Here is a 21,664-nt window from a genome sequence, read left to right as displayed (position 1 = left end):
TACTAGGCATATTGCCCTGTGCCTATCATTTTAGCACTGAGGAGGTGGAAAGACAGGAAGGTTCCTGGGGCTAGGACAGAGAGCTGTGAACACAGACAGATACCCCAAATCAACCTCTGCACCCTCTACATGTTTGTTCAACCAAAATGTGCACACACATACATACACACACAAAATGAGTCCGTTTCATTGTAAATTACATTAATATAGGTGATCATTTTACATCAAGAGCTCTTACTGGCTGAGACTTGTCTCCAGACTCTTAGTGTTTGAAATTGAACTTTGTTGAAGTCCTAGAGGCTTCTAAACTGTAGCACATTTTTCTTAAGATTATGGATGAGGGAAAAGCTTGCTTTTATTTGCAAATGTGGTGAATGGTCATGTGGACAGAGATGTCTTTAGGAAATGGGATGATCTAAAAAGTGATTGGTTCAGATTCTCCAAGCTTTCCTGTCTCGTAGAAAGGTATTATTTTTCCCCAGGACATACATACTGTAGCTTGTAGACTGCTAATTTATTTCTTCCTTTGAGAACATATGCTGTTGAAATAAAAGTTTTTGGAAACATTCAAACTGTAAAGCTACATTTGGGCTTGATACAAATATATATGGCTGTGGTACAGATATATTGATATTTAGGAGAAAAAAAACCCTAAGCACCTAATATGTTTTACATTTTGTATATGACTTTGAAACTGAAGTTTTCTGTGTTTTGACATAAGAAATAAAAATAAATAGTAAGGCTAGATTTTAGTAAGGCTACACGACTATTTTTATAATCTGAGCTGTGCTTTTTGGAATTATTTAAGGAGTATTTGTTTATACCCACCCTTATGTGTTCCTTGATGATGCTTTTATATTAACTCTTACAAGCTTATTAAATTTAGGAATAGAATAGTGAATATTGTAGAAGATTGAAGAGAAATATCAGAATCTGTTTCCATGTTGAGAAGTGGCGTTTCAATCTTAAATCACTTTATTCGTGGGTTATAGATACTTTCCACATTTGAAGTGAGGAAGATGATTGGCTCTGGAACGCAACGGTAAACTGATAACACTGTAGCCTTCAAAGAGGGGGAGAGGCTCACATCAAGGGCAGTGAACTATCAGCAGTGATCCAAACGAAGGAGCTTTTCATCTAAGTGGGACTAATGACAAAGGTTCCCTACAAGTCACTAGTGTCTTCATGCTGCTGTTTAAAGCCCAAATTACGTTAGCAATGGTATTCACATGTGGAACGCAGAAGCAATGCTAGTTGCTGCTTATAGAAAAGCAAAACTTCAAATGATGGCAATACTAAGTGTGCAGTTTATACAGCAGATCCACATTGGACATTTTCCTAGGCAACAATGTTATGTCTTTGATTGAAGAAAGGGTTTTAAATGATTGAAGAATGTGTTTACTTGTCTATCTGGTGATCCAGTTGCCTTCTCCTGTAACCCAGTACCCCTTTGTACCCTCTCCTCCTTCTCCCTCTCCCCCTCCCCTCGCGTCCCCTTCCCGTGCGGCCCCGCTGCCCCCTTCCCCATCCTCCCTCTTCCCTCTCTCCCACTCCCCTCCCCCTTCCTCTCCCCCTTCCCCTCTTTCTCATCCTCCCCTTTCCCCCCTCCCTCTCTTCTTCCTCCTCTTCTTCTTCCACCTCCTCTTCCTCCCCCTCTTCCTCCTTCTCCTCTTTCTTTTAAATTAAAACAACTATTGCAGGGCTGGAGAGATGTCTTCATGGTTAAGGGCACTGGCTCCTCTTCCAGAGGTCCTGAGTTCAATTCCCAGCAACGACATGGTGGCTCCCAACCATCTATAATGTGATCTGATGTCTTCTTTTGGCATGCAGGTGTACGTGCAGATAGAGTACTCATATACATAAAAATACATAAATCTTAAAAAAAACAGCTATGCAGTATGCTAGTTTTTAATGAAAAAGAAAAAACAGTTGTGTTTCTCATGTAAAACATGAACAGCATGTTCAGAAACAATGCAACTTAATAGAGTGGCATGGTCAAACTCCACAAGGGCTGTAACCCTTCTAGACTGAAGTTCTCTTACTGCCAGTGGTACAGTTTAGACATCTGGTTGACATTTAGTAGAGGAAATATTGAAATTTTTACTCATGTTTGCCCTTTCATATCTTTTTGCTTTCATATCTGCAGGCATTTTTCCACATTTCTATTGTTTTTAGTATTGTGTCTTTATTTACCCTTTCAATACTTGGTTATAAAGTACTTTAATGTAAATTTGGTTGTGTTGGATCTGATACAACCATTGATATCTGTGTGTCTGGATTCTTAAATCTTGTTCTAGGCTTAGGGAGTTTTCTAGTGAAGTCTATTCTACTCCATTGGCTTTTTCACTTCCTTCTGGAACCCCTGCAACTCATGAATTTGCTCTTTTGATGGTGACATCAAATTCTCACAGGCTTTGTTCATCCCAGCTCCCGCTATTATTTACTTCTTTTTTTCTCCAACAGTATATATTTATTTTTATTTTTCTCTGTTGAATTTTTTTTATGTATTTCAATGTATCCCCTTTCCTGGTTTCCCCCCTGGAACCCTCCTATCCCATCCCTCTCCCCTGCCTCTATGAACATGTTCCCCTACCCACCCACTCCAGTCTCCCTGCCCTGTCATTCCCCTATACTGGGGCATCAAGCCCTCACAGGACCAAGGGCCTCTCTACCCACTGATGTCTGACAAGGCTATTCTCTGCTACATATGCGGCTGGAACTATGGGTCCCTCCATGTGTTCGCTTTGGTTGATGGTTTAGTCCCTGGGAGCTCTGGGGGGTCTGGTTGGTTGATATTGTTGTTTTTCCTATGGGCTTGCAAATCTCTTCAGCTCCTTCAGTCCTTTTTCTAACTCCTCTATTGGGGACTCCATACTCAGTTCAATGGTTAGCTGTGAGCCTCCGCCTCTGTATTTGTCAGGCTCTGGCAGAGCCTCTCAGGAGACAGCTATATCAGGCTCCTGTATATTTTCAAATAATCTGTTTTCAAGGCAACTATAATTTTTCTTGTTATTTGATCTGTCCTGCTGTTCCTGCCTTCTATTACATTTAAGTATTTGTTAGATGGTTTTAGGAGTAGCTTTAATTTGTTGTTTCTCTGTTTAGGTATTAAGTTGCCTCTTTGTTTTTTCCTGAATCTTATCAAATTTCCCCCCAAATACTAGTTTTAGCTCTTTTCATTATCCAGGTGCTGCTTGTTTTATGCTCAGTTCTTGTCTTATAATTCTCCATTAAATGTGGTCATGATTCTTATAAGATTTCTAGTACCTGATGTATGAAATAGTCTGTGCATAAAAACCAGGTATTTCTTCCAGCTTTTTTACTATAGCTGTGTCTGCTCTTTATGAAATTCTAAGAGGTTTGCATGCATCTGTGGGCCTTTCTGATGCTTCAGCACTAGATGGCAGCCTATGTCTGGGTTTATTACAGTTCCACTGTTGGGTTTTTTGTTGCTGCTGCTGGTTCATCTCTCTGATTTCCCAAGCTGCATTTCATCTCATATCTTTAGTAGGTATGTAGTTCAGAATGAACTAGAGAAGTGCCTAAATGTATAGTTTATCACTACAAACCTTACTCCAAGGCTGGAGTAGGCTCATGTGGCTCACCTGCAGTCACTGGTCTATGGTCAGGCACTAAAGCTCAACCTGGTCTCCGTGCCACAGGGGAAAGGACCAAGCCAGGCTCTGACTTGGTGGCTTGTTGCATTTTGATAAATATCTCCCTTCTTTTTGCTTAAAAATCAGCACCCCTTTTACAATTGATGTTTGTGTATGTGTGTGTGGAGGTGCACATGTCCACTTGCCAGGACACATTTGTGGATGTCAAACTATGGCTTGCAGTAGTCAGCTATCTCCTTCCAACATGTGCATCCTGGGGATCAACTTTCAGGAGTCAGTTATCTCCTTCCTCACTGCCTCTATGGCTCAGATGCATGTTGTCAAGTTTTGGGACAGACCATTTCACCACCCCAGTACCTCTCTTTACTTGAAGTAGCTACCTGCTTCCACATGATTTGTCAGGGAGGAAAGAGAATTGATAGTTTCATGGTTAAAAATACTGAAAACCAAGATTATATCCAGAGCCCACAGCCTACTGAGACCATCATAACATAGGGACACTGAGACCTACGTTGCTATATACTCTCTGTTCTTTAGGTGGATTTATGTCCACCCATGGTCCTGAACATGTATAACTGGCCACAAGAGATACTGGCAAGGTTAGAAACTTAGTTGATGTTAGCATTAAGACAGATATAGGACCTCAGTTCATAGGCACTGGCATGTGGACTAGGATTTCTAGAATGTGCTCACCTTTACCAGCCTGGCACTGAGTTCTTGCATCAGTTTTAAAATAATATTTACCTCAGCATACCGCAAATGCATTAAGGAAGAGAAATCTAAATACTGCCCTGGGAGTACTTTTACCAACAGTGAGCCCAGACTTGAATTCTCTCTTCTCTCTCCCTGTGTCTTCCATATTTCTCCTGTCTGTAATCTGAGTGTGAACCTGCGCTTGCCTAACTGCTGTCTTGTCTTTTCTGTGTTTGTGTCTATGTCTGTATCTCCAGTAAAGAGCAGTGTTCTGTAGTTATTTGAACAGTACAGAAAATACCACATGGGAAGGGATGGGGAATACAGAAATTCTGAACAGTGTTTTACAAGAGATGACACTTTACTAATGCCACCTGACCCTTAGAAACAGTACTGCAATCATCTTTGCAAACAGACTTACCAGCCGACACTTCCAATATTCATTGGGAATAATTGCTTCCTAAGGTTGCTTTCAGCCTACCTGCTATGCTTCCTCATTTATATAATATACACACATATATGTATTACTTGTGGGTAGGGGACAAGGAAGTACATATATTTTAAGATTAAAGCTATATATTTGCTTAGATATATAGGAAGTCCACAAAATAATTATGGCAAGTCGCTAAATGTTTTTTCTTAAAGGCAAGTCAAACAAACAGGCTGAGTACATAGTACTCAGTCTTAAGTACTTAGGTTACCAGTCTTAAGTAACCTCAGAGTGCATTTCTAACTCTGCCTGCGAATTTTAGCAAAAGGTAGTCTTTTTCATCACGAGAGATGTGTTCATAGTAATGTATTGCCACAGTTCTAAGGCAAAGTCCTGTGCTCATTGTTCTGTCTTACCTACTAGTGGGATGGGCCCTGTTTTTTGTTTGTTTGTCTTCCAAGGTCATAGAAGGAGTGTAGAGTTAGTCTCTGAACTCTCAGGCAGTCTCAACACAGTGCTCCAAGACAAAGTCTTGTGCTCAGTTTTCTGCTTGCTTTCCAGGTGCTGGGAGCCTCACTCACATCTCCAGCTCTGCTTCGAAAGGTGGAGTAGTGGCAGCATCTAGCTGCCTAGCTAGGGAGTCACCAAGTAGTAGTCTAGGTGGAGAGCTGCAAGACTATCTGGCACAGGGTTTCCTTGGGGCAGACCATGCTACTGGATGTCAGGTCAAAGCCTGGACTTCCTTCTTTTCCCCTGCTCCAAGTAGGAGGAGTCTCTCATCACACTGCCTAGACTTGGAGGAAGGTTGACATGGTCATCTTTTTCTTTTCTGCTTCCTCGGTGCATCTTCTTACACTATGCTAAAGCCAGACGCTTTCTCCCCTGGCTCTCCAAGCTCTTCAGAGCAGAGTCTCTTTGAGAGGACCACCATTGAAGGGTCTTCTTCAGCCACCTTCCCGTTCTCAGTTTCTGTCACATTTAATCACAACAACTATGCGGGTATGGTCCCCATTTTACCCATCCCCATGAGGACACCATCGCTGTCACAGAGCTAAGTAACTTTCCTAGGCTCAGTTTGAACCCCTGTATCTCTTACTGGGTGCTCGAGTACTTACTTTTTTTTTTAATACACTGTATCACTTTCCTTCATTTAAAATGATTGCCTTCTACCGGGAAGGCACTTTACACACTTATCAGAATTTATTGCTTAGTGTCAACAGCTGATACGTGAGGGTGAAAACTGTATGTGAGCTTTGGTTGTTAAGCATCTCTAGGAATCTGTAAGTTTTCAAATTAAACTTGATTGAATAAATGTGAGAGCTTCTAGGAGGGTGTGAGGCACAACATTGTATAAATAGTTTATAAAGTATGCATTTATTTTTGTTTTTAAAGTTATCATAACGCTTACCTCTGAGCTGTATCTCCGAAGCACTGATTTTTCTGAAGTTTATTTGCTACAAAGTAGAATTTACCAATGACATTGCCTTGGAGTACTTTGGAACTTTTTAATCCTTTATATTCAGGTTATCTTCTCTGTAATGAATATGATCGCCTGAGAGGAAGATGGCTGAGACAGACGTTGGAATCGTTCATCCCACAGCCTTTGATAGATGTAATTAAAGTGTCTGAATTGGATGGCAGAGAAATGGGAGATGCCCAGCCCGCATCATTTGACAAGGTACTTTTATTGTATTGTGAAAAACTGACAGACTCCCAGTGATACGGCATTGTGTGGCTCTGTTGTTCTTTGCCTTCTGCTTCCAGATGGTACACTTTGTCAGGACTCGGGGAGATTTTGATAAAGTGGATGTGGACACATTTTTCATTTGATGGTTACTATGGTTCAGTGGAAACAGTGATGTTGGGTTCGGGGATTATAGAAAGTTATTTTCTGGACCTCAAAGTTACTCTGGAAATGATCAGTTATCCTTTGAACCAGTAAAAAGAAAAAATTGTACATTTTACTTTAATTCAGTAACATTTCATATCAGAGTGTGATAGATGAGGAAAGGTCATTTCAATAAATTAAAATTGAATTTTTAATCGTTAAAAATTAACACTGACCCTGGGTTCAGTTCCCCACAATGGAAAATTTTATTAGGGTAGAAAAAAATACTTAGAGTTCAGAAATAGTCTCACTTTCTGAAGATGAGTTAGATTTCTAAATGTAGCTGTAGTCATCATGAATATTAAGTAGAGCCAGGTGTAATGGTGCATGCCTTTTGATACTTTTGACACTGATACTGCATAAAGTTTTCTGTAAAGGGAGACAAATTTATAAAAGGACTTAGTGTGTCATATCTTGGGTCCCTAAGGTGCTGGTTTTATTTATGCGCTGTTTGTCATGTAGCGGCTCCACATACCGTGGCCTAAGTATGTTTGCACCGTTTCTCTGTTTTCTCCAGGTGTTGGTTGACGCTCCATGTTCAAATGATCGGAGCTGGCTGTTCTCGTCGGACTCTCAGAAAGCAGCCCACAGGATCCATCACAGGAACAGTTTGCCTGTTTTACAAGCCGAGCTCTTAAGGTGAGGATTGTTTATTCCAAAGCGTATTTGGGTTCCTGATATAATTCAAATAGTTGCAGTCAAGCATGTTAGCTGGGCAAATGGAAAACTTCCTTGTAGGTATTCTGATTACTTCCCCAAAAGGTGCAAACAAAATGTTCCAGGCCATCTTTTTAAGCTCTTGTACTGTATTGTTTTCTTTCTCAATGTGTCTCTCAAAAGCCATGAAGGATTTTGCTGTGATTCAGAGTTGTTTTCTGTCTAGGTTTGTCCCAGGCCTGGGGCTTTAACCAAAATTGGAGCAGTCTTCCCGTGGAAGTAGTTTTGGACCAGATTCATATTTTGGTAATTTTCTTGAGAAGTGGATCTCCTAGGAAGATGTAAACACTTGTTCACATTTGTCTACCTCAATTTTCTTTCTTTTTTTCTAAGCTGTGAGTAAGCACTGAGGCTTCCAGAGGTATTTTATTTCACCTCTCATGGGATAGCCTTCACTAGTTTTAAATTGTTTCTTTTATTTACATTCTAGATGTTGTGTCCCCCTTCCTGGTCCCCCCTCCAAGAGTTCTTCACCCCATGCCCCCTCCTCTTTGCCTCTGAGAGATTGCTCACCCATCCTCCTCACCCACCCACTCCCTTCATCCACCCAGAGACTGAGCCACCAACCAAAGAGCATTCACAGGCTGGAACGAGGCCCCCAGCACATATGTAGCAGTGGACTGCCTTCACTATTTCTTATTTCTGCCATTACCTAATCTCTTTGGATTTTCTATTTTATTTAATGCTTTTTCTTCTCATTTTGTCTCAATTTATTGTTTTCTGCTTGCTTAATTTTTACAAACCCTTTCTTACTAAAGCTCTAAAATATGTACTAATTGTTAAATGAATATTTTTCTATCTTAGTTTTACTCAACTCACTCTAGTCTTGAAATAAATTTGTCTGGAATTTGAATTTTTATTTCTTCTGTGTGTGTGTGCGTGCGCGTGTGTGTGCAGGCATGCACACCAGGATGCATGGCACATTTATGGAGGTTACAGAACAAATTTTGGAAGTCAGTTCTTTCTTTCCATTGTGGTTTCTAGGTATTGAACACAGGTCATCAGGTTTGCTTGGCAGATGCTTGTCAGACACCTCACCTGCTCAGATGGGATAGAACATTAAGGTATTAAGGTTCCTTCCTTTGTTTCCTCTTTCTTTCTTTCTTTCTTTCTTTCTTTCTTTCTTTCTTTCTTTCTTTCTTTCTTTTTTTCTTTTTCTTTCTTCTTTCTTTCCTCCTTTCCTCCTTTCCTCCTTTCCTCCTTTCCTCCTTTCCTCCTTTCCTCCTTTCCTCCTTTCCTCCTTCCTTCCTTTCTTTCTTTCTTTCCTTCCTTCCTTCCTTCTTTCTCACTATTTGTTTTCACACTATGTTGCTGTGTAACCCAGCCTGGCCTCCACTTTTCAACCCTCCTACCTCAGCCTTTCCAGGGTTCAGATTATAGCCATGAGCCACTGTGTCCAGCTAAAATGTATTTTTAATTATAATTGTAACATCCAGAGATACTGATATTATAAGATGATGTTCTGAGTGGTATAACCCTCTTGGCTGCACATCCAAACACATACCAGGTTTCTTTAAGACAAGACTAACCATTGGGCTTAAGTTTATTTTAAATGCCAGAAAACTTTCTGCATCAATCTCTATGTATGTAAGTATACATAAAAAATACATTAAACATAGCAGGTGTTATTCTGTGCATATGTGCTGTAACTTGTACTTTTATATGTAGTATTTCAGAGTCTGCATATATCTACTTGCTCAACTTCTGTGGACTAGAGCAGCAGTCTACTGTATTCTGTTTTCTTTCTCTTTTAAAACAGTTTCTGCATGCTGCCTTTTATCTCAGTGGACTGCTATCCCATAGCATTTTTCTTGATTGCATTTGAGTTATCCTCCAAACTATATGTTGCCAGCCCATAGTCTTACTTACAGATTACTTTGGTGACTCCTTACTCCATCTTAAAATAGTCTCTTCTCTGGACACTTGTGATTATGTTTTCTTCCTTGTGGTTGTATCTTCTCTATGTTTTACCTTGCTCATCTCACAAAACTTTGTTTCTTTAATCTGCTACTGTCATGTTACTGTTATGGGTTCAAATGATAGAAAGTGCTCTACTTCAAACATCTGTCTAAATTGACATTTCTTTCTAGCCTTGCACCTATGCACTCAGTAACTGCCAGAGTGCTCTAGAAACATTTGTCTCCGTTAAAACTCACATTTATAATGCTTTATTAGTCCCACTGCCAAAGCCAACACAATAAAAAATGAAAACAAAGCCTTATCTATCTGCCTGTTTTCTATCTTAGTTAATGCCATGCTGCCATGTCTTTGCCTAAGTCCAAAGCTATCCTCAACTACTCCATTTCTCCAGATCCAATCAATCACTAAGACATTTCAGTTGTAACTGTTACATGTTTGTCAACTCTGTCCAGTCCTCTCAATTCTTCACAGCCTAGTTGTTGCTGGATCTATCACTTAAGTGATTTCAGCACTTCTGACAGTCCTCCAGTGTGAGCTCTACTGCTTCACTGTGTAGAGAAGCCAGAGTGATGCACCTGACATGGAATTGGCCCTCCCTGTCCGGGCTGTCTTGTAGTGCTTCCTCATAAGCAGCAGGACTTCCAGCTCCTTAACACAGTAGTCAAGGCCACTTACTCTTCAGTAAGCTGCAGGGTCCTAAGACTCTCCCTGAAATGGACTTCCAGGGAGCCCCACCTCACATATTCCCTGCAGTTTCAGGGCTAAAGTCTCCATTTCCTGTTTATTGTGCTAATTCTAACCTTTCCTTCTAGCTATTGGTCTTCAGGAATCAGCTTTCCTGTCCTCTTCTTAGTATTCCCTTAATCAACTCACTAGGACTAGGATTGATACTCTTATGATATCTTCACTGGTTTGAAAAATGATGTGGTGCATACGTGTGTGTGTGTGTGTGTGTGTGTGTGTGTGTGTGTGTGTAGTTGCTCTCTACTAGACATTTGCCTGTGCTTATCTCATTCTTTCAACAAGACTGTAAGAATCTTGGAGAGTAGAGTTTTTATTCTCAATGTAGTGCCCAACATGTAAAGTACCTCAGTGTAGTGCCCAACATGTAAAGTACCTCAGTTAATAACTGTTTTTAAAACAGTAAATTTCAAAACCTGAATATTTGAAATACACACCTATACTTACTCTGACCAATGTCAATCTGATCAAGATTGCAGACCGATCTTCTAATCATTATTGGGCTGCAAGGTAATGAGGCATAAAAGTAAAGCATTTTACATAATATATTGATTATTTTCGCTTTTACATAGGCATGCATGCCTTTGGTTTACTGTTAATTTTTATGTAGTAATTTTGTTTATGATGCTATAGAGTTTCAGTCATTATGAAGATTCCAGCTCTTAGGACATGAGAGCTGAAGCTGCTCCTTAGGAGGCACTCCACCCTTCTGTCTTCTTAACTCTTGGAACAAGATGGCTTGTGTTAAAGCACACTGATAGTGTGCTTTAACTGTTAACTGACACTGAGTGTCAGTCTTCATGTCCTATGTAGCTGAGAAAGGCCATCACTGCGGCTGTCATCGTCCTCTGCTCTGGGCACTGGCATGCAGCTTGTATGCCTTGCCTCTGATTCCTAGGCTGCTCTTGGGGAGACTGACAAGAGGCAGCTGATATTCACATGTGGCTAAGTGATAATGAAGAAAAGGGCAGAGAGTCAAATACATAAGCCGTAGACACATTTTTAAAAAGGGTCTGATTTACTGATACAGAAAAGTCTCGGGGTTAAAAAGATAAAGTAATACCAAACAATCTTTCCTTATCTCTCACTCTCCATTCCAGAAAAGAAAAGGATTATGGTAATTTTAAAAATCAGAGATACCACTATCATTTACAAAGGAGGTTCTTTGGCTTCTTTTTTAAATTTTTCTTGCATACTTATTTTTTTTTTAAAACAGGCGTAATCACTTTATTCTGTAATAGGAGATAAATGGATTTCTATGCAATTTACAAGAGTAAATGGATAGTACAAGTTTTGGCCAAGGTGCAAAGAATTTATAAGTCCTTGGTTGCATTTGTAAATAGCAGTTAGGAGAAAAGGAAGCATATGCTGCCTGGCCTGATACTGTGGACAAAGGACGGAGATAGTGAGCCTGCCATGTGCCTCAGGTTCGGATCCCAGAACTATGGAGGGCTGAAGCAGGAGGATCTCTAGGTGAGCTATTTATAGGCCTTCCCAGAACTTTTTAAAAATGATTCCTTAGATATGTAATATACACAGGGTTTAGAATTAGCTTTTGAAAGTTAATAGTCTACAGTCACATATTAATATTTTTATGATATATAAATGAAAAGTGGTGTTTTATTTAGTGGAAGATTTTTATCTCAATTTCTAAAAAGAACTTATTAGTAGATGTCTAAGGTTTTTGGTAGTTTGTTTCTTTTTTTGTGTGTGGTGAGGGTGGCTTTTGTTGCTAAGATCAAACCCAGAGCCTTGCAAATGCTAGGCAAACCCTTCACAACTGAATCAAGCTCTGTCTTCAGCCTGATATTCTCTTATAAAATCTTTGGAAAGCAAATCTATATGCAGTATTACATGTAATCATGACAATTTAGTGTACTGCTTTTAAGTGTAATTTAATGTACTGTTTCTAGCATTTGATAGCCAAAGCCATAGAAAGCAGAGTGATGGCAGAAGACAGATCTGAAAGCATGAGTTCATGGCAGACTTAGAAGGGACTCAGGCTTATGTGAAAATCTCTGTTGAAATTTTCAAGGATGAAGATCCAAGGTACATACTATCCCACCACACAAACATCCCCTGAGCTGGTCTTAGGCTATCAGAGTGAAGAGCAGAAATTAAAGGAATAATTAAGTATAGCCCAATTTTACTCATAGAATGCTGTTTAAAGTATACCTTAATGGTTGCTTCTCAAAATAATTTCCAAGCCAGTCATTGCTGGTGTGTGCCATGTGTATGTACATCTACACAATAGAATTCTGTCACTCTGATTGCATGTCAGTGTATTTAGAAGAATATGGAGTGGAGAAATATGCTGAAAGTGATAAACATCGAATCTTTTTAGAAAGCGGTTTTGATATTTGTGCAGGAGAAGTTTACATGATTTGAGGTCGGGAAACTGCTAACAGAAGAGTATGATTTATCACAAAAATATAAGTATCTTATTGCAGTAATGTATCATGTCATCCATTTCCTAGAAGAAAATCAATCACACATAAAATACTGACCCCTTCTGGTTTTCTTTTCTCACTACTTGACAAGTAAAATTGAATTTAAGAACTCATTGAAAGAGGATGCTTAGATTATTGGGTAATGTTTTGAAAATTTGTATAAATCATCCAGGTAACAAGTCTTAAAAAGTGGTACACTGACAGCAAGAATTGTGTTTTAAAAGAAGCAATAAAAAAATCACTAACGTTTATTCTCTGATGCTCTTTAGCTGAGCTGAGAGACTCCTTGTGACTTGGGAGTATGGGCCTTTATCATTTGTCAATATGGAGACCAAAAATGTCAGTCCAGATATTGGAAGAATAGTCATAATCATAGGAGGTATGGTTACATCAGTGTGGGTGGTTTCTTTCACTACTCTTGTTATGACATATGCTGTCCTCTATGAGTTCCTATCTGTCTACTTTGCATGTTGTCAACACATGCTTAGTCATACATGTTTAGAATCCAGAAAACAGAAGCAGAATATTCTGCCAATAATGGTAACATTGAGTTTCTCTTTTCTTCTGTCTTTTTTTTTCCTCACCCTTTCTCTTTCATTTTTTAAAGTCAGGGTTAGAGACCAGAGGTTCTGAGGTTAATCATCTATAATTGGGCAAAGTGAACTTTTTCTTTTTGGTGCTGAGGATTGGCTCAGGCATGTATACCTGCTGTGTTCCTGCACCCCTCCTGATCTCTACACCCACACACTCAGCCCTTAAATTTGCCCTTTTTAATGATAGCTGTCAGAATTCCATAGTTAATGAAATTACAGAAAGTTCAGGAGAAATCACTCTATCCTTAGGTCTTATGTTTCACTCATAAATGAAAACTTTCTGTGGATTTTGTCACTAAAAGTATGTGTAGTACTATAAAATACAATCTTAGTAAAAGATCTTATTAGTATTTGTTAATTTATCAAGCATCTGTTAAATATCTACTCTGTGTGGCACTTTGCTAATCATTGTAAGTAATAAAATATGTACTTTTAATGTCCTGAGGAAAACATTGGAAGAATGTAATACAGATGGTACTAGAGAAAATAGCTAGAGAGGAGAAAATGCAAGAAAAGTAGTACTACACACACACACAAATGTGCATTGCACGCACACACACATTCATGCATACACACAAAGACATACACACACATGCATATACAAAGAAGTATAATTTTAAAAATAAAAATGGGGCAGTATTACCGGAGTTTACTGTTAGTTTATCTTTTCCCCTTTGCTTGCTTTGTGCCACATGTGCCTGTGTGGGGCAGATGATAAAGCTTTGGGTTCTGAGATAGAACTGAGGTTATCAGGCTTGATGGCAGTACCTTTGTCTAGAGAGCCATCTTACTGACCTAATACTTGATTTTTTTTTCTTTGCCAACTGTTTTTTCTTGAGTCAGACTGTATACAAACTTTTGTTTTCACTGCTAAGGATTAAACCCAGGACCTTGCCCATTGGAGGCAAGTGTTCAACCACTGGCCCTTACCCTGAGCTTCTACTTGCATAAGTTTAACTGTACCTTTGACTAGTATTCACTTTAAATCTTGTAACTGAAAATACCTCATTATTAGTGAACTACCAAAGTAATCTTTTTCAGTGATCTAATTTCATTTTATAAAAATATTTTTGTTAATTTGTTGAGAATTTCATACATTGTATTTTGGTCATATTCTCTCCCAGTTTTCTCCCTTATCTCCTCCCAGGCCCACCCCCACCTCATTCCATCTAAGAACTTCATGTCTCCTTTTTTTATTCAATGAAAAGACTGACTTAAATTTGTGATGTCCCTGTACTTCTGGGGCCATCCACTGGAGCATGGTTGACCTACCAGGAGCCACAAACTTAAGTAAAAACTGACTATCACTCCACAGAAGTCACCAGGAGACCATAGCTCCTCAGTTAGGAATCCCTTCCTATACCACGATAGAATGTTAACTAGCTTGTTTTTTGTGCAGTTTTCTGCAAACACCCACACTTTGATTTATGTTTGATCTTTAGGTTGTTTGTTTTGTTTTGTTTTATGAGGCAGGGTTTTTCAGTCTTGGAACTTGCTGTTCTAGAACTTGTTCTATAGACCAGGCTGACCTAGAACTCAAGAGATCCTTCTGCCTCTGCCTCCTGATGCTGGGATTAAAGGTATGTGTCACCCAGGCAGCAAGAGTTTGTTGTTGTGCATTCAAGAGTGCAGTGGTCACATCAAGTCCAGAAGGTATTGTTTAGCTCTGGTCCTCCCCAACTTCTGGGTCTTACAGTCTTTGCATCTCTTCTTCCATGATCACCCCTGAGCCTTGGGGAGAGAGAGTAATATATTTATGGTTGAGCACTCTCCAGCACTCTACTTCCTTATTCTCTGGACTAGTGAGTTGAGTTTCTGCTTTACCCATTCTCTGGTGAAGCTGGCAAGGATAGTGGCAAATGAGAAACCTTCATTTACTTTTGGTGGGAGTACAAATTAGTACAGTTACTGTTGAAAAATCAGTGTGGTGGGTTCTCAGAAATGAGAAATTGATCTACCACATGGCCTAACTATAACACTTTTGGTCATATCACCAGTGGACTCTGTTTCCTACTGCAGAGACATGTACTCATCCATGTTTATTTGCAATAGCTAGTACATGCCTAGATGTCTATCAATTGATGAAATGGATAATGAAAATGTGATACTTATATATAGTAAAATTTTAATTAGCTATAAAGAAAATCAAAGTTGTGAAATTTGGAGGTAAATGGATAGATCTGGAAAAATTATACTAAGTGAGCTAATCCAGACACAGAAACATAAATGTCACATTTTTGTCATGCGAGTTTTTTCCCCACACATTTTCATTTGTATTTAGATACTGACATCTAACCTTTCAATTTCTATGCTTAATTTGGAGTACCTGTTGAATAGAGGAAAACTGAGAAGGATGATATTGATGAAGAATGGAAGAAATCTTATCTGTTTTTGTTTTTTGTAGTAAGAGAATAATAGAACACTGGTGATGTGAAGAGAAAGGAGAGTAATGGGAGGGCAGTTTATGTGGGGGATGGGATGGGAGGGAGGGATGATGGATGGGATGATAGAACAGAGGAGGTAGTTGAGGAGAGAATAATTAACAGTAAGGATGTTTGAAACCTATTATTTTATAGACTGTGTGTGTGTTTCTCTGTCTCTCTTTGCCTCCCTCCCTCCCTCCCTCCCTCCCTCCCTCCCTCCCTCCCTCCCTCCTTTCCTCTCCTCTTGTGTGTATGTGTGTTTGTGTTTATATAGACAAGTTTAATTGAAATTACCCAGAATAGGGGAGTATACTCATCCCAGAAGCATAGGTTGCCAAGTAAAAATCTCAGTGATAGGTGTGCATATGTGGCAAACATCTTACCAACTAAGTCATCTCTCTATTTCCACAAAGATTTTCAAAGTAGAACAGTAAGTATATGACTCATCTTAGTGTATGAAGCTTGTAAGATACAATTGATATGAACAGAGGTTTAAGTTATATTTCCTTAGTAACTGAATGCAGACTTTGAAGTCTTGACTCAGCTTTATGAGTACCTAGGAAAACAGGTCTGAACTCCCAGTGTATGCTTTTGCATTTTTTCCACATTCTTCCACTTAGCTCCAGCTCTGGCTCTCTTATCCTCCTTCCTTGTTATTTTGAGATATGGTCCTTCTGAGTTGCCTAAGCAAGCCTTCTGAATGTCAGTGACCATTCTACTTCTCAAGAGTTGGCCTAACTGTGCTGTACCAGGCTTTGAGTAGTCTCAAGTGCTACTTGATACCCCATATTCTTCTTGAAGCTTCTCAACTATTTCTTTGCCTGATGGATATGAGTAGATTAGTGCATCCTGCTAATCACAGCTCCCTGCAACGCTTCTTCCATCAGAGCCATGCTATGGCACTTGACCCCATTCCACCCTTCACTATGGATACGTGAGTTTACCATGCTGTTGACCTAAATGGGTTTACTAAGATACCATCACTAAAGTTTACAGACTTTTAATTATCTTATAATCTTGCCACTGCAGGAGTCAAATGACTTCTTTCTTTAAAGAGAGATCAATGTTTTTCTCTAAAGAATTATTCAGGTCAATGTGACTGTTCTGTAAAGACATAGGGATTTTTACAGCATTGATTCAGGGAATGTCTTTAAAGATAGTGTTCTACAGTATTGGTTCAGGGAACATCTATAAAGACAGGAATTCTACAGCACAGTTTGAGGGTATATCTATAAAGACATTGGATTCTACAGCACTGATTCAGGAAACATATAAAGACAAGGTACAACAGTATTGTTTCATGAAATGTTGAAGGAGCCCCCTAATCTGTGTGTTTCTGCCAAGATGGAAAAGTATCCTGGGACTCAGAAGCCCAGGAACCCATAAACTTCTGAATGGAAATGGGATCCCAGTGGAAAGGCATCCTGCGACATGGGGTCCCAGGAACTACACAGCCCTGAGGTGGAACAGTGTCTCTAAGGAAGGGTTTGCTGAGACTGAGAAGCCCAGGAACCACACAGCTCTGAGAGGAAGCCTCCTCAGCAGAGGCATTGCAGCTCCCAGGTGAGGGATCCCCAACTGAGCTAAGGAGCTTAAAAGCTTCAGCCCCACTCCACTTCTTTGCTTCTTCTCTTTATTGCTTCTTGGCTTCTTGGCTTCTTCTAAAGACAGAGTCACACCAGGCAGCAAATCTCATGAAAGCGATTAATTAGGGTGACAAATCCAGGTATGGCTGCCCTCTGCTCCTGGGAACGGACAACAGAGAATTGGACAAAACAGAAAGGCTTATATAGGATTTCTTAGGGGGCAGAGCCCTTCATAGTAGAGATTTCCACATTGAAGATTGGTGAAATTTCAAGTTCTGAGCTAAGGGAGCTCAGGGATTAGTAGATTTTGTGAAAAGGTCAGGGATTGGTGGCTTTTTTCCACTCCCTTTTCCCTTTATCAGTCATAGATATGAGATGCCATCTCAGTGGAGCTGCTGAGGAGGCTGGAGAGGAGGTGCTGCCACAGTGGCTAGCTCCTGCAGTGGTGTCTCACAATGGCTGCAAATTGAGACAAGAAAGACGGCTTCAGCACCTTGGACAGCTTCTCAGGCCTCCAGTAGGCTGAGGCAGGAAAGAGTTGCCACTCTGGACAGCTCATGCTAATACAGGGCAGGAGATGCTGCACCCTTCATATACAACTCCTGTGACTGCTATAGGCTGATGTGTCCTGGTACTGTCATTTTGACAGTTTCCATCAGACACCGAGGCATCTTTTGTTAATGTAATCTGAGAAGGAAGGCCCAACTACTGTTTTGACAGCTCTTGAAGTGCTAGATGTGACAAAAACATGTTTTGTAATGAGTCCAAATTGGATTGGTTCTGATAAGGTTTTTGTTTGTTTGTTTTATTGGGTTCTTTTTAGAATGTACATTGATCAAATGCACACCTTTCTCTCTTCTGTCCAAGTCTTTCAAGAAACACCTCTGCACTCTCTCACACACACAGACTGTCCCAGATAAACCCTAGTAACACACTCAAACACACACACACACACAGACCAGTTTTGCTGATTGGTTTAAATATTTTTCTGTTAATTTCCTTTCTCTGAGTAAGTGAGATTTCATTTGATAGATCAAAGACCCTATCTTGAAGTTAGGCAGACTTAATGGTGTGCTGCCACATTTTGCTAATTTAGGCATCGTAATCTTACATTTATATTTAGTCTTAAGCAGAGAACTTTTAATACTTATCCCCTCCCCACTTTACCCATATTAATGAAGTAATTAACTTTGCAGAAGATACACAAAACTTGAGTTCTTCAAGTGAAAATTGGGAATAAATGAGCTAACGCTTGTCCTTTATAATCTGCTTCAGGAATGTCTGATCCATTTGTCTGTTCTACTAGCACTATGTAAGAAATATCCCTTCTTCAAGGGATATTTCTTCAATGTACTGCCAGAAGAGAGATGGTAATTATCAGTGTGCTTTCGTTTCTTATACTAACAAAAGTCTGGCCAGTGGGCATGGCGCTTTTGAAAATAGCGAGCTTGGTCATGTTTCTTTATCTTGGATTTACAGAACTTCTTTGATAATAAACAGTTTCCTATCTAGAAATTTGATTAGTTACTATGAGCACAGTACCCTCATAGTACAAGGAAGAGTACCCTCAAGGCTTGTAAAATAATACTTTTTAAACTGATGATAGCGCTGGATAGCTATCAACCTAGAAATCTCTCTGTTTTGATGTTTATAGTACCTGAAACTTAATTTCAAATCTGCATTTATTTGACAGATTGCACATGAGCCCCAACTTTTCACCTTAATGCTTCTATGGTTGCAGTGCATAATCACACAGGGACATTCGACTTGCTTTCTTGTCTAGACTGCTGCTTTCTAGGAGCAACAGTAAACTGGTAGACAGCATATGGGGGTGATGAGAAATAGGCAGTGGGAAGGAAAAACAGGAGAGCCTCTTAAAAGGGACAAAAGCAGGAAGATTGGAAAGGAAAGCTAGAGGCCGAGGGAGCACCATGAAAAAGAGACAGACCCAGCATAGAAAGGAAGATAAAGAAAGAGCTCCTCCACCAGTCCAAGAATAAAACAGGGATGAGTGCAGAGGAATTGGACACTTGGGCTGGAAGAAGGAAAGGAACAAAGCAGAGATTTAAAGGGCCCATGAGGGTCAGTTCTATAGTTTGACAGTTTGTCACATTATTGAATAGTGATTCAATTGCTTCTGTTATTCCATCAACTTAGGAAAGTATCTTCCTTGAAAATGAATTCATTTTCTCCTTTTTAGACCAAATTGCCCTCCCCACCATTTTTTAAATATATTCTATTAGATGTCTCTTTTCTTAATAATAAAAAAACAAGATCTAAGATAATTGGTATTTAGAGTTATTTAATTGTATTTATGATGTCACATATCTCATTTTTAAAGCAATAACCATTTTTTTTTTTTAGTGGGGTAAAGTTACTTGCTTAAAGTTACTAAATAGAGGCTAGCGGGATGTTTCAGTGGTTAGGAATGAGTACTGCTCTCTAATAGTACCAGAGTTTGATTCCTAGCTCTCACGACAGACAGCTTACAACTCCTGGTAACTCCAGCTACAAGGGATCTAGCACCCTTCCCAGACCTCCACAGGTACTGCACTTACAGATACAAATCTACAAAAAGACAACCACTTAAACATATAATTAAAAAGAAAGTCTTTCCAAACAACAACAATACAATTTTACCAGGAGTGAGGCCACGTTGCTTTAAGTAGTAGCCTTCCCTTACTGGTTGTGTTACTTACTGTAGGGCTCATCTGAAACCCAGATTGGCTTGAAGACCTTTTTCATTTCATATAAATTGTTAGGAAAACCTTTATTTTTTTTCCACAGGTGAAGATTTTCGCCTCGATTAGGGGCTGATTGAGCTGTGTTTTACTCTGAATTTTATGAATGTCTGCTGAAATTAAATTCATTCTTATGTTTGATGCTGAATGTGTTCCTCATGACCTCCCTCTTAAGATAAATTCATTCATTTATTGGGTTATATTTTAAAATTACAAGGTAAGTTTAGTGGCTTATGCCTGCAATACCAGTATTTAGGGGCTTGCATGAAATCTGTACCAGCCTGAATACATAGCAAATACCAAGCCAGCTAGAGTTTTGTAAAGCAAGATGCTGTCTTGAAATAGAAACAAAACAAATGCATGGACATGTGTAGAATGATTATAACATGAGGAGAAATGTTGCTAATTAAGATTGCAGTCTACCATGATCACATAGGATAGCTCCTTTGAGCTCTGCACAAAAATTGAAGACTCCCTTTACCATCAGGGCTTCCCCTTCTCTGACCTTGTCTATAGAGCACTACCCGCTATACTCCTGAGGAAGGTCAAGTAGTCCTTGGCCAATGTACAAGTCCAAGTCCTCTTTCCCAGATAAGAACCCACCCAGCAAGTACCTGGAATTACTGGAATGCCTCTCGATACAATTTAGGTATTTTAAACTCCAGTCAATGATTTCATTTACCTTGAAAACTCCTTCCCACTCTCCAAACTTCATAGATAGCCTTTCCCATACCTGTTCTAGACTCTGCTTCATCCTTCCAACTTGGTTTACGGCAGTGCCTGGATACCCTGAGAGGGAAGAAATGGAGGATGTGGAAACACAACTGGTCCCCATCATACAGAGACCCCAGTAACAATGTAGTCATTATTTTAAAGAAGCTGAAAATCTATAGCTTAGGGATTTCATGGACAATAAGTTAGGCTTTCACAGACTGCATACTTCGCAGTCAGTTGACACTACAATGACAGATGAATCAATGTTCATCTATTAAAAACAGAAACATGTTTTGGTGGGAGGGGCTTATATAATCCTTAGAACTAAGCATATAAAAAAGGCAAAGAACTTTAATTGCATAACTAGGTGTATGGTTATGGAACAGTATCTGGCTGCCTGGAAACAGAGGAATTCTGTTTGTTTGGCTAGAGAAGAATCTCCCCAACTGTTTCTAGGGATGTAGTCTGAGAATTAAGTCTCATCCAGTTACAAAAGTTGCTTACATAGACTCACTTGAGCTGAGCAGGCTGACAGCGTATGAGATGGGGAGATCCCATGATGGTAAAGAGGGAGACTTCTGTCTGGTTTCTATTGCTATGAAGAGAAACTATGACCACAGCAACTCTTATGAAGGAACTGGGGCTGGCTTATAGTTAAGTCCTTTGTCAACGTAGCAGGAAACATGGTGGCATGCAGTCAGACATGGTGCTAGAGAACAAGCTGAGAGTTCTACATCTTTATGCACAGGCAGAAAAGGGAGACTGTGTGTCACACAGATTAGAGCTGGAACATAGGAGACCTCCCAACAATGACTTACTCCAACAAGGCCTAAGAAAGTCAAGCATTGAAATACATGATTTTTTGTGGGCCATGCCTAATCAAACCACCATACCGTTTCTGTATTTCCAAATTCTATGTATATCTATGTTACTCTTAACGTTCTACATTTAATGGTGTCAGAGATCTCTAGAGGAGCTGCTGGATTCCTTCATGAATTAAATGGTTCAGAATTAGAGTTGATACCCTGTGATTCCAAAAGGGAGTATGAACTGGTGCTGTCTTCTACGTATAGGTTGAACTAGTGGATCTGTAGTCATGTGTGCATTTTAAGGAGTCATGCCAATTAGGCAACTCTATCAAGAGGTTGAGA

At 39.6% G+C, this 21,664-nt stretch overlaps 1 protein-coding gene across 3 annotated transcripts in view; it reads left to right on the top strand.

Moving 5' to 3' along the window:
* Positions 1–21,664, top strand: part of Nsun3 (NOP2/Sun RNA methyltransferase 3) — a 50,120-nt gene that overhangs the window by 11,434 nt on the left and 17,022 nt on the right. For all 3 annotated transcript variants that reach the window (XM_028761168.1, XM_028761167.1, XM_028761166.1), the window contains exons 4-5: positions 6,264–6,418; positions 7,146–7,267. In XM_028761168.1, the coding sequence (XP_028617001.1) occupies positions 6,264–6,418; positions 7,146–7,267 (277 nt within the window). The remainder of the gene's footprint in view (positions 1–6,263; positions 6,419–7,145; positions 7,268–21,664) is intronic.

Source organism: Grammomys surdaster, unplaced genomic scaffold (assembly GCF_004785775.1).
Source record: "Grammomys surdaster isolate TR1022 unplaced genomic scaffold, NIH_TR_1.0 126679, whole genome shotgun sequence".
Classification (NCBI taxonomy): Eukaryota; Metazoa; Chordata; class Mammalia; order Rodentia; family Muridae; genus Grammomys; species Grammomys surdaster.
Note: the sequence above shows the minus strand (reverse complement) of the source record. Positions and strands in the feature narration are given on the sequence as shown.